Consider the following 18051-nt stretch of genomic DNA (forward strand, 5'->3'; position numbering starts at 1 on the left):
AGCATTTTGCTCTAGTTAAGACACCGTGATATTAGACATCAGATCATTTCTTTTTCTCTACAGAATGCCAAGCATGCATTTATACACTTGCCCTTGTATCAATGTTGCCATCTATTTCCTTTATTTCCTGCATTAGCCAAATCATTCACGCTCACATCCGAGGAGCACTCTGAGCAAAACCAAAAATCACCTTCCTCTCCTAACCTGCTCCAGCTCTCTGCAATTACCCAGTCTGGACTTTCACCACTCTATCATGTGAAATGTGAAATGATTTGACCCTTTCACGACTGAACAAGAAGTTACGTGCAAAATTTGTCAAAGCATTATGTGGAAGATCATCTGTGCGAACATGTGATAACAGCACATTGCGTTCATGTGCCCACAATTAAACAGGAAAGGAATTTCTCTCACCTGGCATAGAAATCTTTTGGTGGAACAACCTCCTGAAAGAACTGTAGCTGGTACAGATAAAGTCCAATCAAGTGTCCCGCACTGAATATAGCCATTAATACACACAGACAGCTGAATATCAGCGGATCAAATGCTTGGCAACAGGACCACCATGTGCACAGGCCCAAAAACACAAAGAAATACACAGCTGAGGTTAAAGATGGCACCATCATACCTGTAAAAATAAAAACATGTAATGTTGGAGAAGTGTGGGAAATACCGGCATTTGTTAAACCTCAAGTCTGACAAGATGTGTATTAAAAAATTCAATCCAATTAGTTTCCTGCCAATTGTTACAATTAGCTCTAAAGACTGCTATTAACTTTGAGACTAGAAGAGAAGGATCTTCTTTCTTTTATTTTTTTTTCCCTTTGTTCAATTCAATTATGCTGTATATCAGCCCTTAGAACACAACACTCTCCAGGCTTTTCTCTGAGATGGATTTTCTCTATGTAAAGATGTTTCATAGAGCATGGAGAAAACCAGAAAGTGGCTGCAAGGGCAGCTAATACTGCCTGAGACCACCAGTATATGAATTTTGAGTAAAAGGTGCCAAAGTGGCCTGATAAATGAACAGTGAAAAGCCTTCTCATACAGATAGTGAAATATCTTGATATATTAAAACAAAACAGACCCTGATTTATTTATCAAAACAAAGAGATCTGCAGGAAATCTACAGAATAATTAGTGTTTGATTTTTTAAAATTGTTAAGTTCTAGAAACCTGCAATTTACATATGACAAAGACTCTGCTGTATATTGGTTTTGCACGCATGTATAATGGTTTTGCTTTTTCACATGTAGCCGAGTATGCCACTTGAGAAAATGTCCAACTACTCAATGCTCTGCTGGTAGCTTGCCAGAATAAGTTAGAAAGCAGGAAAGACATTCATGTCTAAGAGTGGCAACTATGAGAAAATGACATAAGATATTGCAGTGAGCACAGCAGCCCAGTGGATTCTCTGCAGCAACAGTGCCAGAGCTAGCAGGAGTCCCTGCCTACATTTATTTCTAAGCTTTTTAACCAGTACATGTCTAGGAGCCACCTTTCTCAGGACAGACCTGCAGACTTCTGGTGGCCCACAGTTTGCCAGGGGCTGGCTTGATGTGTCCTTTGGGAGCAGCACTCCCAGGGCTGGTCCCTCCCTGAGCTGAGTCCAGGCACTGTAAGGACTCACATCCACAGTCATTTGCCTGAGCTTCACCATCACATCTTTCACATCCTATTTTAAGCCTTCACCTATGGTGCTGTAAAACTTCACCCAGCAATTTCTGCCTCAAGCCTATAACTACATCCTGTCTTCTTACAAAGAGACACCTTGTCTTTATTCAAACACTTTTGGAGAATGAGAATACATGATATACTAAAATAAGTTATTTATTATGGCCAGTTACTCTGGCTGTGAAAAATACAAAATTTGTTTCTGGTCTGAAATTGCCTAGGTTTACCACTTAACTGTTGGCTCCTATTATCAATTCTCCTAGCTGAGATTTTTAAAAAAAATGGAACTTTGTATATGTGTCAGTTCTTTCGGGCTGAAGTCAAGTCACTCTTCATCTTTTTGGCATGGTAAGTAAGGAAGTATTTAACTTATAAAGCTCAAGGTCTCTTTCTGGAGTACAGACTTCTCAGACCTCAAGTACTTTTTGTAACTCTACTCTGAACACCTCCCACTTCTTGGCTTGTGTTGGAGCTCCACAGGCAAGCTGCCCATCACCATTCAGAAGAAACTGCCCCCTGCCGCTGCTGAACAATCCTTCTGCCTCCCCTCGAACGTGGATGTTGTTCACCTATGTAGAGTAGCAGCAGGCTTTTTGGTTTGGTTTATTTGGGCTTTTTTAAATGACATCTCTTTTCCTTGACATCAGGCCCTATGGTGGCCTACGTATGTTTTCTCTTTTTAGATTCATTACTTTCCATTTGACTACATGTAAAGCTGTTTGGCAATCTTGCCTTAATGAAAGAACTGCATTACCATAACAGCCACACCTCTAATTCTCATCATTCAGTATCAAACTTTTTCTGTACTGTTGCTTTTTACTTCATATACTGATAACTTATATGTTGTCGTGTTTATAAGTATCACTCCATTCAAACATGTGAGTTGGCAGATAAATGGTAGTCTACAATGCCATGATCTAATTTTGAATTCAGTAGTTACAATGTGTAGTCATTATGAACACTTCTGTTCTGGCTGTAGCTGATTATATGGTATTAAACCAAATGTCTTATAAAAAGGTAGGCTATATAACATCAAAACAGCTATTCTTGCCAACTAAATTAAAAAAAAAAACCAAGAAGTCTGCTTATCACTCTTTTTACACACTACATGGTCAAACAAGATTTTTTTTAAAGGTTGTCTGAATTCAGTCCCTTTTTACACTTACAAGCGATGAAACCAAATCTATGAATTCACTTTCATATAAATACATATGTGTATATATATATATATATATATATATATATATATATACACACACACACAAAATATATATAGTCATTTATAATATGCCCCCATTCACTGCTTGGTTATAAGAGCAACTGTGAAAATCATAAATGGAATGAGAGGGCCACACAGTATCAGTACAAAAAAATTAAGCAACTCAGCATATTCCAATACTTGCCAAAGAGTTAATTTAATAAAATCAGCAGCAATTTCTTTTCCCTTAAAAATTTCCATTGTTACTCCCGCAGGTGCCAAAGTGCTGAAAACACATTTGTTAAATGCATAATCTAATGGGCTCCTGAGGAAATTTTTCAAATACACCAACCTGCTGAACCAAGTAAAATTGTAACAACAACTTTTCCAGTGGTGATTATCATATTGCCAATAAACTCCCTCAGTTTGGATGCTAGGAAGGCAATTCTACGCAGCAGTTTTAATTTCATGGTCTCCTCAAATTCTGCTTCTCCACAGTCGTCATCATCCAGATCCTCTTCATACATCAAAGCATCATCTGGCTCTAATTTTTCTCTTACAGCCTAAAGGAGAAGGAAGGAAAGAAAAATAGAATGCAAAAACACAGAGAGATGCAAAGTATTTTGAAATTAAAACACACGCATATATTATTTAACAATGAAGTCCTCTTACAATCTTTGACTATGCCAAGAAGTGAGAGCTAAAAAAATATGTACTGAAGCTAGAGATGTCCATTGATGGCTCCCACTTCAGAATTGCCCTAAAATAAAGGGATACTAAGGGTGGTCTCAGGGCAAGGCTGCAGTCCTCCCACATGTGCACAACAGGCTTCTTGCTCATTCACATATGAAATTTGGTTTGATTAGTTCAGCATTCTTAGAAAGATAAGCATCTTGCTATCTAATCTCTTTTAAACTCCTCTTTGCCTCAAAGGCTTCAGTAATAAGCTCCAACAAGTGCAATCCCTGGTTGATATTGCTCAATGGATCTCACTTTCCAAACCCATTTTTCATCAACCCTTTCTCTAAATGCAAAACCTAGAATGGGGCAAGTAGGAGTGATCTGGAACAGGCCAACAAGGGCTGAAATGAATTAGACAGATAGCTCATTGGTGACTAAAGGGCAGTTTGGGAGAGAAAAAATAGGCTAAGCAGAGGCTTGGGGAGAGAATGAGAAATGCAGAGATCAACTGATGGTGAAAGAAACTGTGAAAATGTGACCAAGAGAGATGTAGTGAAAGCTTGAGTGACCTACAACAATTTAGCAGGGGTAATGAGACCAGTGACTTAGAACTACACAATGGAAAAAAGAAAAGAAGGAAACGTGGAAAGGCCCATCATACTTGAGCAGTTTGTTAAGATTTGGCAGTGGTCTTCATCATCAAGTCTCCATCGTATCTTGGAGACCAGAAGACATACACAACTATTGAGTGATGCAAACTACATCATCAACCCGTGGTGAGAGTCTGCAGGATCAGCAAGAGGCTCACACAAAGATACAACTAATGGAAAAATCAGTCATTCATGGAAATGTAGAGGAATTTTAGAAAAAAAAAAAAAAAAAGTTTTTAGCCAGGTTCTCATTTGGTGTAATATAGAATAGCTTTTTTGGCACGAATTTAGACTTGTATTAGCTAACACTAGTTCTGACCAAACCGCATCACTGTGTGTGAAAGTCAAAAAAGAGAGATTATTAGTATTTTTCATCAGAAGAGCAGTTTTATATTTATTGGTGATCTTTGGCAGAAAAAATTCCACACCGACGGATAAGATTGCCGTAGGAACAGATGAACTCTCAGCCTACTTAACCAAATTGTTCTGTACCATTACATTATGTAGATTCCCAAAAGAGAAAAACTCTCTGTAGATGCCTTCACTCCTTCACCTCTAAGTTTGTTGCCAGCTTTCTCCTCTTACTTCAGAGCATTAACATTGTTGTGAATGCCCAGGCAAACAAACGAGCAAACAAACAAACCAACCCCCAAACAAATCTGCTCATTCTAAAGAGTCTCTATCTTACAGACAATGAAATATGTAATAAATATATCAGGGCTGATCTGGGAAATCTACATTTTTCTTGGACTTATTCAGCTATTTCAGTAGAAATACATATTTTACATGGGGTATAGTAGAATTTTAATTGCTTTCCTATCATCACCATTCACCTATACAGGTCTCAAAATAGAAATTATTAGCTCCTGGTACAAAATAATAGAAAGATGGCAGCCCAAACATGTAGCCATCATGTTTCAAGCCATGCAGCACAAAGAGGCATTCTGTCTGTTCATCACTGCTGCTCATGTCAGAGCTCCTATCCCAAGGATAGGAAACAAATATTCACAAAGAATGCTGACAGTAGGCACAGCAATATATTCTGCCCTAATTTCCGCCAGAGTGGAACTTAACTTTCAGTGAGAAAGTTAAACAAAGGGCAAAAGTTACGATCACTTTTGCTAATGTCACAAGTACTAGATTAATGTGCTCTTCACCTAGTCCTTTTGGGGCCAATCCTGCTTCTTCTGGACTGGTTCTAGTGCTCTGTGCCTTGAGCTTGACGTGTCCAGTGAACAGGGAAACCTTCAATAGTGTCCATATCCCAAAGACAGAATGAGTGAGACTGATGGACATTTACAGGTTGTGAAATGGCACAATTACTAAACATGGTTCTGTGTGAAGGAGACCCTTGCTGCCTTCGGATGACAATACATTAAAACAGACTCACTTAAAAAGTGTGTAGGAGTCAATTCAAAATAAATAAATTACTACATGGCAGGCCATCAGGATTCATCTCTCCTTGAATACTATGTTAAACATGAAGACAGGATTCACATATTTATTACAGCTTAAAATTGCTGATTGTTATGAATTATACACAGGCAGGAACAGGAAATAAAAGTCAGAAGAGTCACAAAAGAAAATAATAAAATATTCTCCAAGCAAGCAAAAACTGTTCCTGTGGGGAAAATGAAAATAATCAAAATATTTTTAAGTATAAATTGGAGGAAAACACACAATGCCTTCAAAGAAAAAAATAAAAAGGAGGACACAGAAGTAAGGAAACCACACAAAAGATCCCAGTGGAAGGTGGGACTTGATATAATTTTCTGTCTCTCATCCCTACCTGCCTTCCTAACCTCAGATGCCAAATGCCCAAAATCACATTCTATTCTCCTCAGAATAGATCTTTGTCTTTTATGTCAAAACTAGGACCATAATTTTTTCAATCTTACCAGGCTATTTAATCTTGCTTCATTGATCTAAAGAACCTTTGGGCTACATTTTGCCTTGAGAGTTCAGCATCAATAAACTAGTACTGACATGTGTGACACAGCACATCCAGGGAGAAGCAGTAGGGAAGAGGATATTTCACTGGACCAGGATATAACTGAAGCTGAGAAGGAGATGATGGCCCAAAGTTTCCATGGACTGAGGCTTATATACTTAAAACATAGCTAAAAGCTTCAAAGTCATTGATCTTCCAAAGAAGTTAACGTTCCTTGGGTTTTAGCTTTTATTTAGATATGAAAATATGAACTCCACCAGAAAAATTAAGATGTCACAAACATTTACAGGAAATGCAGAACAACTTACTTCTGGTGTTACTAAGGTCATAGGATGTTGGAAAGAAACTTCAGTGTTCTGAACCTCAGGAAATACCAAACTGATTTCCCAAATTTTCCCTCTAAAACTGCAAAAGTCTGTTGGGAGTTAGAGTTCTTCAACTGCTCTCCTCAGCTGAAGACAAACTGACCAATGGGATCATCTACAACAACCATAATATGGAGTCCCAGAAGCCTTGTCAGAACAGATAAGTGTTGGTTTGCAGCTTTTCAGGACAGCCAGAATTATCAATTATATGGCTGTGCAAGAATTGCCTGGTTTCATGACACAGTTGATGGTTATGTCAGTTGAGGTCTATGTTTGACTTGACTTTCTTTTTTTAAAAAACAAATCTGTTTTTAATTCAGTATCCAGGATGAAAGGCCATGCTCCTTTGCTGAAGCAGAGGAAAGGCCATGCTCCAGTGTATGTCGAAAAGACAAACTTTGGATTCCCTACTCTCATATTCACCGCCCTCTAACTGGATCATCTGGGCTGGTTTTCCATTTTCTCACATTCAGCACTCCAAATTGCAGAAGGCAGGCAAACAGTGAACAGTTTTCACATCCAACATGGTGATAATGTGCTTGTTGTTTTAACACTTTCTGATGATTAAAAAGCCATACAAGTATGCGCTCATCACAGCACACCATTACTCCAGTCAGACTGCTTTGCAAAGCTCTTTTTTACTATGTGGCTTAGTCTAAAGCTACAAACCCATGCTACATAGGCTACAGTTAGAAAAATACTTCTACTTCCATAATAAATTACCTATTATGCAATTACAGGATCCCTGTGGATGCTGATTAAATCAAATAAACTTCTCCATTCAAGGAGTATAGAGCATTTGTGAAGCCATAAACATGTGTTTCCATGACCCTTGCTCTGCAGAGCAGGGCCCCAGGACTTTTTATAAACAAACTAAATGCAGTTTAGGTTTTTTAGCAATCATGTGGAAGTCCCTGGAGTATTTATTGTACAGCACTTTTTTAAACTGCCAAACTGAGATAGAGAACAGGCAAGGAAACAGTACAGCTCCTGTGGCAGCTATGGCAGCTACTATTGTGGCCAGGGCCAGAATGTCCATTAGCTACTTTGGGGGCTGCTTTTTCAACATCCAACTTTTAAATGTTTCATCTGGTACAGTATAAACACTACTGCACAGAGATATCCTCTAGTCCCAGAAATGTATTTACTAACAGGAAGCCTTAACTCTAACCTAAACCCCATTTTGGTTCAGAGCACTCCTTGCTTTGAACCTACTCTTTTAATAGTATTGTGTCTGTAAACACAACTTTGCTCATTTATTGACTTTTCAATACTAAAGGGTACACAAACAAAACCCTTCAAAAATTCAAATATTGACAGCAACAAAATTTAATTAGCCAGAATTATTACAGCTAGGGGGATGCAAGTCTCATAACTCCCATCCCCGTGAATACATTGTATTAATTGTTGGGACCTCTCAAGCATGCACTGCTAAGCTCACAAGGGTAAGTTCCTGTGGGGGTTCAGGTGCTTCTTCCTTCCACTTGGCTCATAAATGTTGCAAAAATAGCCTTTTTTCAGTATTTTGACATTTCCTCCCAGCCAGTAGCAGGAAACAAACAGAGAAGAGTGGGAATGTTCCACTTTTCTAGCTGTAGCATTCCAGACCTCAGCACAGACTTCTAACCCCTGCTGCTGATAGCCACACCAGATTCCTTCAAGTGGGCTGGATTGTCTTCATGCTGCCCCAGAGTTTGTGTGCCCTGGGACTCACAGTCACACCATCCTGCTGGCACTGCCTCTGTAAAACTGTGATCCTCTCAAGATATCACCACCTAAAACTACTTCTTCACCTCTAATGTGAAATTTTTATTCTATACACGTAATAGAGTAACACAGATACAATTTATTAGACACCTAAGTCTGTTAAAGCCACTAGGCCCAAGTTTCTGCACTTCCCATTCCAAAAAGCCCCTGTAATAAGCAGCTTCGTTTAGGAATGATCTGAGAAAAGCTACTTGATTCAATTATGCCAGCAGAACAGCAGAAATAGACTCTCTCTCTCCTCTCACACTCAGTTCAATTGCCTCCACAGGGTTAGTTAGTTCAATTGCCTCCACTTAGCTACTGCACTCAACCTATCATAACATGACTGAGTTCCTACTAATAAGTTTGCTCTAAAAACCCTCTTTCCACCCTTAAAAAAAAAGATCTTCAACCTTTATCTTTAAATATAAGATAGTTGCAGCAGTAGGAAGAATTAATTATTTACCTGCTTTTAGAAGCAGCACATACATAAGTGCATATAGAAAAAATAATCAAAATCACACAATATTCCTTAGACAGACCCAGCTGTGAGAACAAAACCTGGAAAAGAAATTGAGCTGCTACTTCTTTTACCATCAAAGGAACTGCAAGCCCTTAATGTGATATAAATGACTGTAGTTTTAACCTGCAGTCAATACTAAACCATGTTAACACAATCGTTAATTGAATTTTCAATTTTGCAAGAAAGCGTAGAACTCCACTCTTGTTCTGAAAGCATCAGCACGTGAGAAGCGGATGTCCTTGCTTTTCCTGCCACAGAATAGATTCAAACATTTCCACATAAACAACTCCCACATGTCATTGAACTTGATTCCTACAGAAATGGGGCTGCTTAGCAAGAGTATCTTCTTTGAGGTCATCTTGTGTAAGGAACGTGGGGTCTACAGAAAGCCAGAGGGGAACACTGGGCTACCCACACATGAGGGTAGGCATGGAGTGGGGGCTGTGGCTGCAGGCTTGGATAGAAGAAGAAGAAAACTGTGTCACTTCAGGGGAAGACCCTGCTAAATGAGCTGAACTTGCCAAGTGTGGGACTGCAGTGAACATTCTGGAAGGTGCGACATTAATGAGATAGATGCATTTTGGAATTTAAGCAGTTTATTTGAGTAATTTATATTACTCAGCCGAATCACTGAAAATAGAATCCTAAATTAACTTTAAGTCATATAGATTTTACTAAAAAAAATTATCACTGGTACAACCGAAGTGTGCTCAAGCTTGGGTTAAAGGCCTATACAGAAAGATAGATGTAGATCAGAAAAAACTTTCAGTGTGTTTGCAGTGTTTTATAGTAATAAATGCCATACCTATATGTCCACAGCAGAATCTCCTGTAAGAAAGAATAAGTCATTACCAAAAAAAAAAAAAAAAAACCCACAGCTATTTACTAGAAGAACATAGGGATAGAAGCATTTAACAAGTGAAAGGAAATAAAAAATAAATTAATAAAGACAAGCACAGTTCTGAATCAGGATAACAGGAAGGCAACTCATTAAATCCTGTATACAATAGATATTGTACTGAGAGAACCAGAGATTATGTCACTTCCCAAAGTACCCATCACACCTGAGCAAACACTGAGTGATTTCAGCACACAACACATTGGGCCAACACTGAAATACAGTTTCACATCTTGAATTCGGAAGGATGTCAGGCATGGAAGCCAAATGCAAAAGAGAGGGGAAATCACAGGCAGAGTCCCGTGGTTTGGCCCAAGACAATGAAACACTTTTCTTTTAGTGAAAAGGATGATAGGAAGAGTTGGGTTATGACTCCCAGGCACAATGCAGTTAATTGACTAGAGCAGGTATGCACAGCACCCATATGGAGTAATTCTTGGCTCAGGAAATATATGCACTGTACCAGTATGCATCTTGCTAAGAAGGAGAATAAATAGCCCAACCACAGTGCTGTGGTTATTTGCAAACCAAAGTGACTTGGGCACTTCTCTAGTAACACCCTGAAGAACCTCAGACTACTGGAAAGAACAGGAGAAAGGGATGTCCCATCTACAAGATGATCCAAAGTCACTTGTTTTCTGTCTTGCAGAACAACCTTTAAAGAAAGATGTGGATTTTTTCTCTCAAACTATCAGAGAAATTAATTCTAGAGAAACATTGTATTGAAGCAAAAGAACAGAAGAACTAAAAAGGTTATAATGCAGCTATGAGTATATGTGCAATGTAAATCAGATGTTTTCTAATGACCAGAAAAGCAAAATTACAGAACAGGGTCATTTCTGAAACAATTCGATGAAGGAATTGCCCTTTTTTTTCAAAATCGTGCTTTCTACCTTCCAGAGGGAATTGTGTGATACAGCTGTCTGAAGTAACAGCAGAATGGATTCTGCGAGCCAAGAGATTCCTTCTACTGTGTCATTCATCAAAGGGTAATAGTATTTCAGGTTTTTAATCTCCTGGTTAATAACTCTGTATCTCAAAATTGGTAAGGGAGAACTCTTAGTAACGCCAGTGAAGAGCTGCCACAAGAAGAATTGCATCCTGTCGTGTCTCTCCCCAGAACAGGACAGGTGCACTCTGAAGTTCCCTGCCCAGCAGGCTGACAGCCTTTGGTAACACACAAGGCACTGCACTATGTAACATCAAGTAGCTGCAGCCTGCTGGAGTATAATTATGTATTTGTGTTAAGACTTATCCAAAGACATGTGCATCAAACCAAGGAGCTAATGTAACTTGTAAACTTTTGACCCTTGTTAAGATGAGATGCATTAGCGTTGTTACTGAGGAAGGCAGCTGTGTAAGGTCTGGCAAACTTCACCACTACACACATCACAAGCAAGGAGATAAGGGAGACTCATCTACCCTTTTTAAACCACAGGGAAAAAAAAAAATAAATCCTGTTTATACCACATTCAAAGCACACAAAAAACAAGTGAGTTTGACCAGCTCTCCAGAGGTCAGAACCCGAGAAACATTAATAACCAATTAGAAAAACTGAGCTTGTGCTGTGCTTATGGACAAGAAAAAGAAAAAAAGATGAGAAATAACAGAGGTATCGTGAGGAAGCTCAAAGAAGCCAAAACATTCCAACTCTTTCTAAGAAGTACTTTTTCCACGATATTTCCCACAACAGCAATAATTTTCTACCTCAGAAGAAAAGCAAATATTGAGAGGAGTTGCATATGGGAAGAAGATTTTTAGAGGAATCGGGGCCAAAGCATCCCATGTCAATGACATCTAATCAAGTCAGGTGAATGTTTGATACTGGTAAAATCTAATTAAGACACAAACACAAAGCAATTAATCATCTATGGAGAAATATACCCATCAAAGGCTTCAAGAAAAATGGAATAGTCCTGTAGACAGGTCATGGCCACCACCGTAAACTGCTTTAAGGCAGGTTATATCTGAAGGCAAGAAGAAAACAACTGCAAGGACTGGGGCATCAGACCTTTCTCAGATCTGTTCACTTATGCAGGACATGCAGGTAGGTGATATGCTGGTAGAATTGCTCAACCCTATAAGCTCTGAATCTAATAATCAATGTCATAATATTATAATTTAAATCAACAGTAAGACCTTGCCTGAAATGCTGAGGAACTGATAATCTCTATAGCTCAAAAGAATATTGCAGAATTATAGCTTTTTCAGAAAAAGAAGTAATTAAAATGAGAAAAGAAATTAAAACAAAAAAATAACAAAACAAACAACCCAGAGATTGCTTAGCCTTAAAGGTCAAATACAGAAGATAATAAATACATTTGATTTCCCTTATACCATCTCACTCTGATTTATAACATGTAATACAAGGGACCTTCCATAAAATTAAAGAGTGTTAAATTCAAAATAAAATCAAACAGCACTTATTAAATTGTGGAAGTCCTTGCTTCATGACGCCACTGAAGCCAAGAAATTAATGAGGTTTTAAAAGAGTCTGGGTGATTATATGTTTAACAAGATTATTCAGAGTAGCTATAATTATGAACAAGGTTTTTTGGAAGGGATTTGAAACCACACGTTTTAGGATTAAAGTCATTCTCACACTAGGAGAGATCAGGATAAACTGTAACATTGCAAAAGGGTATGCTCTTATTTGCTGTTGTCCTTATCCAGCAGGTACCAGCTACTTTCAGGGTAAGGATACTGGACTAAACAGGTAATTCCCATGCTAGAAAGTCCTTGGACAAGGTATGGGATATGGACAACTCTCAGAGCCTGTCTGTTCTGTCCTGTATGGAATGTACTGCAGTTACACTTGGGGACCTGGACCAAATGAGAGCTACCAATGCACTACATGCTCAGAGAAGCAGGAAGGCAAACAGCCTGTCACTGCTTAGAAGGAAAAAGCTGGGGAACCAAGCATTTTACTGCTTCTGTGTGCCAAGGGACACAGGAGCTGAGAGACAGATAGACTCAAGCACACAAACCAAGTTTGTCGCCAAAGTGAGAACCATGTGGTCCTCCTGATTCCAGCCCAGTATCTTGACTCCAGGCCAAGCTCTCCTCACGTTCTTCTCAAACTTCAGTTTATTAAAACAAAAACAAAAACAAAAACAAAAACAAAAACACACCACTCCTCTATTTCATTTTATTTTCCCCCATTTTTCCCCCCCTTTTGGGATTCCTAAACAAATATCTGACTTCTGCAGAAAAGAGGATGGGTGGAAAATTTGGGATCAACCTTGCCTCAGATTATGAGACAAAATAAGGACCTAATGGTCCTATGTGGTTTCTAGGACATCATGCATGAGCAACAAGCTCCCATGGGCAAGGCAGCAAGTGCCTTGGAAGGAAGTTGCATTGAAGACTACAACAGGTTTTTTTTAACTAAGATCATCACCTCTTCTAAAGTTTAAGTTGTGCAATTGCAGAAGGATTTTCCTTCCTGCCATTATCACTTAAAACATTAAGCAATTCATCTACAGTCTCAAGAAAAGGCTACTTCCTTTCTAATACCTGTCAGACTGTATATACCGTATCTGCATTTTGGCACATAAACCACCATCTGCTCCAAATCAAAGATGTCGTACTTTCAGCTGCAGCTGGGAGTTAACTGTTGTTTCTTATTTTCTTCCACCTTTCACACCTTGTGACTGGCATTGTGCTTTTCAGCATTTGCAACCAGGGCCTGTCTCCAGCTGAATTCACCTGCTTTAAATTTTCTGAGCCCTAATAAAAAGGCCTGCAGACACGTTTGCTCCAAGTGTGCAACCATTTAGGGGTGGTAATGAGTTGGACTGCAGCCTGGTATCTGGCAGACCTTCCTACTCCATGACTCACTGTTAATTAAAACCACACTCTGCTTATTCCTGGGATAGTGTTACTTACAAATAACTGAGAGTCTCACTGCCTTAGAGCCTCCTCCCCCAGTTCTGCTCTGTAGAATAAACTTTTCTGATGGAGATCTGTTTCCCTTAAAGTTGGATGCAACGTAATGGAGAAAGACATCCATTTCTCAATGAATCCTTCTTGTTCTTAATTTGGATTCTGATACTTTTTCTTGTTTTGAATTGCATCTCAATCCACACGCAATCTGATCCATCATGGCTGGTTTCTTGAGTCTACTGCCACACCAAAATACAGCAGCACACAAACTGCTGCTCAAATGGAGGCATTTTTACAGCATGCCCATATATCACCTGAAATGTGATGGGCTCATACAGACCTTTGAAAAGGTCAATTTTAGCAGTATTAAACCAATTATTTAACAGATTATTCTATACAGAACTGTTCAAAGGAGCAAATAGATTAACCTTTCTTTTTTTAATTAAGCCTATTTTGATAGTATTTCACTCTCCCTCAAAGCAAACAGATATGGGAATCATTCAATGTAAATAATTTAATGCAAGAAGGTAAAGCTGCAAGACACTACTTTGGCTTGGAAGTGCTAATTTCTTGATTTATAGAACCATCTGTGGCTAGGCATCTATCAACCTGAAAAGTTACCCCTCTAAAGGCTCTGCTAAGGCTGTTTAAACCAGCTGATGCATTCTTAAAAAAATCTCCTACCACAAATTTCTAAGGACTGGTGGCAGGAACTCCCAGCAGCAGCTCTTCAACTCTAGAACTGGCTACAGGACTGGTCTAACAAACCCAGGACTATTTCCCTTGGAGGTACAGTACCAAGCTCAGCATTTTTCCTGAAGTGTCTTTTTGTAGGACAGTTGTTGCTGCAACTCAGTTTGTGTTTTCTAATTCAATGGTTACAGCATCAGTAACGACCTGCACCAACACAGAACCACAGGCATCAGTCAGCTCGTGCAGAATTCAAAGAACTCGTCACTGACTAAGTCTTCCATTTTCCAGTGTACTCTACCAAGAAAGAATTGAAAATTATGTGAAACCTAGGCAGTTTGGACTCATTTTAGACCTTGCCAACATTATCTCAAATTCAGACACCCAGTGGCCTGATCTGCATATGCATTAGGTTCCTTGCAAGTCATTCCTGCCAAATACATATTCCTAGCAGATTCAGCTGCTTCTGCCTCCTCCTCCTAACTAGCCGAAATGATTCCAGGATGGTATATGCAGACACCTAGAAAGAGAAAACTAAATTTTGGAAAAACGTGTTTAATTGGTATTTGATTTTCCACTCTTCATTTCACTCTATCTTTAAAAAGCTAGCAGATTACTCTGAAGCAGATTCATCATTTCGGCTGTGAAGGGCAGAATTCCTCAAAGTATTTGGGATCCTCTCACATAACAGAAAATATCCCTGTTTTAAAAAAAATGTCAGTGATAGAGATTTGGGTGCCACTAAATCTAAACACAGATGCTATGTTCAGTAAATAGTCTGCAATACATGCAGTTTTCAGAACATAAATAATATTCACTGGGTTTTGATGTGAAGAAGAAAAACATATTTACACATATATCTATTTGCCCAGTATTCAATTTCTTTTGCAGTTTTCTTGTCTCCCTGCTTCTTCTCTTGTGGAATCCTCTTTCCTTGGCAATCAGGTAGCCAGTCCAAGACCAGCTCAATATAAAGCTGCATTGTGCTATGCAATTAGTGTTTGTTAGCTCATTTTTTTCCTTGCATTGGAAGGAAATGACTATTGAACCCTGCCTGGAAGCCAGCACCCATTCTCCCCAGGACACTGAGCTCACTTGACCCAGACTCCAGGCTCAGGCTCACCTCTGAACCAAAGAAGAGAATATATAAACATCATCATCTGGTTTCAGAGGAACAAAACTATGCCAATCTTTCTAATCTGCCATCAGATTACTCCCCTTTTGTGCAAGTGAATACTTTGTTTTCAGAAGATCAAGAGCACTAAAGAACTCTGTTGGAGCTCACTTTGGTAAAATAAAACTTGTTTAAGAGGAGAGCTGAACACAAACCATGATAATAAGCCACACTTCTTTCCTTTTCTGGGTACAGCCCAAGGTTCTAGCCTGCTGAAAAATCCATTTTGCACAGCTTCAACAATAAAGCAGATTTAAAGCTGATAAAGCCAGGTTCCAGGAGACACAAAGCTTTGCACACGCACATCAGACCAAACCCTACATATCCTCTAAAGTGCAGTTAAAAAGCTGCAACCTTCAGGCAATCCTCAGCTGCCAGGAGAGCCCATAAGAATTCCAACTGCAACTGAGTATAAAGCACAGTCCTGATATTGATCTCTCATGTGCTGGAAACTTGACCAGCTTCTGGCACTGCCACAATCCAGACAACCTGGCAACATGCAGAGAGGCCTCTTTTAGTGGCACCAAATGGGCAACTGATCCCCCTAAGTATTTCCCTCACTTCAAAGTTCAATTTCTATTTGAAATGAGCAAGTTGAAATTGTCTCCCCTAAAAATGGTGTTTTGCAAGTAAAGAAAGAAACATTCCACCCATATGTTAAAGAAGACAGAAAATGAGCCCCAAGCCATGCTGATAAAAAATATGTTAAGATTAATAGTAGGAATTTTTTTGCACCCTGGCTTTAATTCCCACTGTGGCTTTTCATATTAGAAAATTGTTTTCCTCTTTCTGTGTATTTTTCTGCATTTGGTGTCTCTGCTACTCCTCTCCCCACTAGTAAAAGACACGGCAAATACATCGACACTTCCAGCTAAGTCATCCCCCCAAATCATTCTCAATTTCACTCAGTATGACCAAAATTTTAGACAACTCCTTCCATTAACTTAATTCACAGTCTCTCTTCTATTCCTTAAGAGTAATTTCTGGTGATCACTCAGATGCTGCTGTTATACTTGGATAACAAATTCAGAAACACGAATGCTATCTAAGAAATGGAGCACTGTATGTAGCAGAACAACCTTGTCAGATTTAACCGGCAGCTCTGGTGAAGAACAACTTGTGATAGACTGTCATGATTGTTTCTTAACTCAAAATTATTTGAAAAATCCTGTAGCCTATCTACCACTTTTCATATTCTGCTTTGTTTTTTCAACATAATAACTTTAGACTTTTCCACTTTAAAACCAATCATTTCATTTCCTGAAAGAAAGTTTACTTCTTAACGTAGCCAGCCCTCATGAAACCATTTCAGAACACAGGAATGTCAAAGCTCACTAAAAGCCATACAGATAGAAATGCGTATTTGATACCATCTCCTCATTTTCAAACTGCATGTTGCACTGTGCTGCATCCTCGGTTAATGGCTTCTGAAACATGTTGCGGCAGAGGAGCCATATTGTCAGACTAGCAATGAACATCGCAATATCTGGTACAAATAGTCTGATCACGTTCCCAGCATCTGCTCCTTTCACACTGTATGGGATGAAAAACAAACAAACAAAACAAAACAAAAAAAAACAACAAAGAAACATTCGTTACTTCCAATGACATTTTCAACTGGAACAGAAAGTAAGCTCAAGGCAAATAAAAAAACCCCCAAAACCCTCAGTAATAAGAAATCTTTGTAATATGGGAAATATGAAGATGATCAAGGAACTCTAGACAGACAGATGTTTTTGCTCTCCAGAAGTACAGAATAAGTGATTATTTGTTGGGAGCTCGCACACTCATATTTTAGTCAGCACTTTTATTAACCCAGTTCTGAATCAGTTTTTGTGTGAGCAGCACAAATATTTGAAGGAATAACCTCCAAATTCAACAAGAAAAATTTCAGCTGAGTACCTAGAAGATTGATCTGTATGAAGCACAATCCTTTTACCAACATTCCTTGCAAAGGCAACATCCAGGTCCACCAAGGATGGGGATGTCCACCCTTAAGTGTGCCCTGATCCTTCTTCCTGGCACACAGAGGAATAACCAGAAAGTCTTTATTATTTTAACAAGTTTTATTATGTTAAGGGTTAATACATTTTATTCAACAGACAACCTTAATACATTTTCGGATATTTAAGCACAAATATTTAAATGCTAATTAATGTGTTCAATCCCTGCCAAGAAAGCCTTTCTTCTCTGCAAGATCTGTAAGGCACGATGATTTTTATGTAGGAAAAAAACAACACAGTTTCATTGTGCAGATTTAATTGCTTGTACTAAGAAATATGACTTTCAGGATTTGGATGTGGTATCTGAATGTCATTTGCTGTCAAAAAGAAAGCCTGGATTTAGGTTTAGTGGCACAACAAACAGTTTTTTAAGCTGCAGAATGCCCATATTAAAGTCTCAACTATTAATGAGAGGATATAATCATAATTATTTGAAAGTGTGAGATTAAGGCATTTTAAAGGTGCAGCTCCACTTTTATTTTTTTATAGGGCTTTATGTCTATAATCAGTACTGAGGACAGGTGAATCATCTGTATAGTTCCTTGGGCACAGGTGAGTGCACTAGATCTTCATAGCCTGAACTGGTAGAAAACCTAATAAATTGTTTTATAGATGC

The 18051-nt window shown here is 38.7% G+C and overlaps 1 protein-coding gene across 2 annotated transcripts in view; it reads right to left on the reverse strand.

Moving 5' to 3' along the window:
* PIEZO2 (piezo type mechanosensitive ion channel component 2) overlaps positions 1 to 18051 on the reverse strand; it is a 291112-nt gene that overhangs the window by 119064 nt on the left and 153997 nt on the right. For both annotated transcript variants that reach the window (XM_040076457.2, XM_058422237.1), the window contains exons 5-7: positions 16803 to 16965; positions 3222 to 3432; positions 412 to 625 (exon numbers count right to left, since the gene is read on the reverse strand). In XM_040076457.2, the coding sequence (XP_039932391.1) occupies positions 412 to 625; positions 3222 to 3432; positions 16803 to 16965 (588 nt within the window). The remainder of the gene's footprint in view (positions 1 to 411; positions 626 to 3221; positions 3433 to 16802; positions 16966 to 18051) is intronic.

Source organism: Hirundo rustica, chromosome 1, assembly GCF_015227805.2.
Source record: "Hirundo rustica isolate bHirRus1 chromosome 1, bHirRus1.pri.v3, whole genome shotgun sequence".
Classification (NCBI taxonomy): Eukaryota; Metazoa; Chordata; class Aves; order Passeriformes; family Hirundinidae; genus Hirundo; species Hirundo rustica.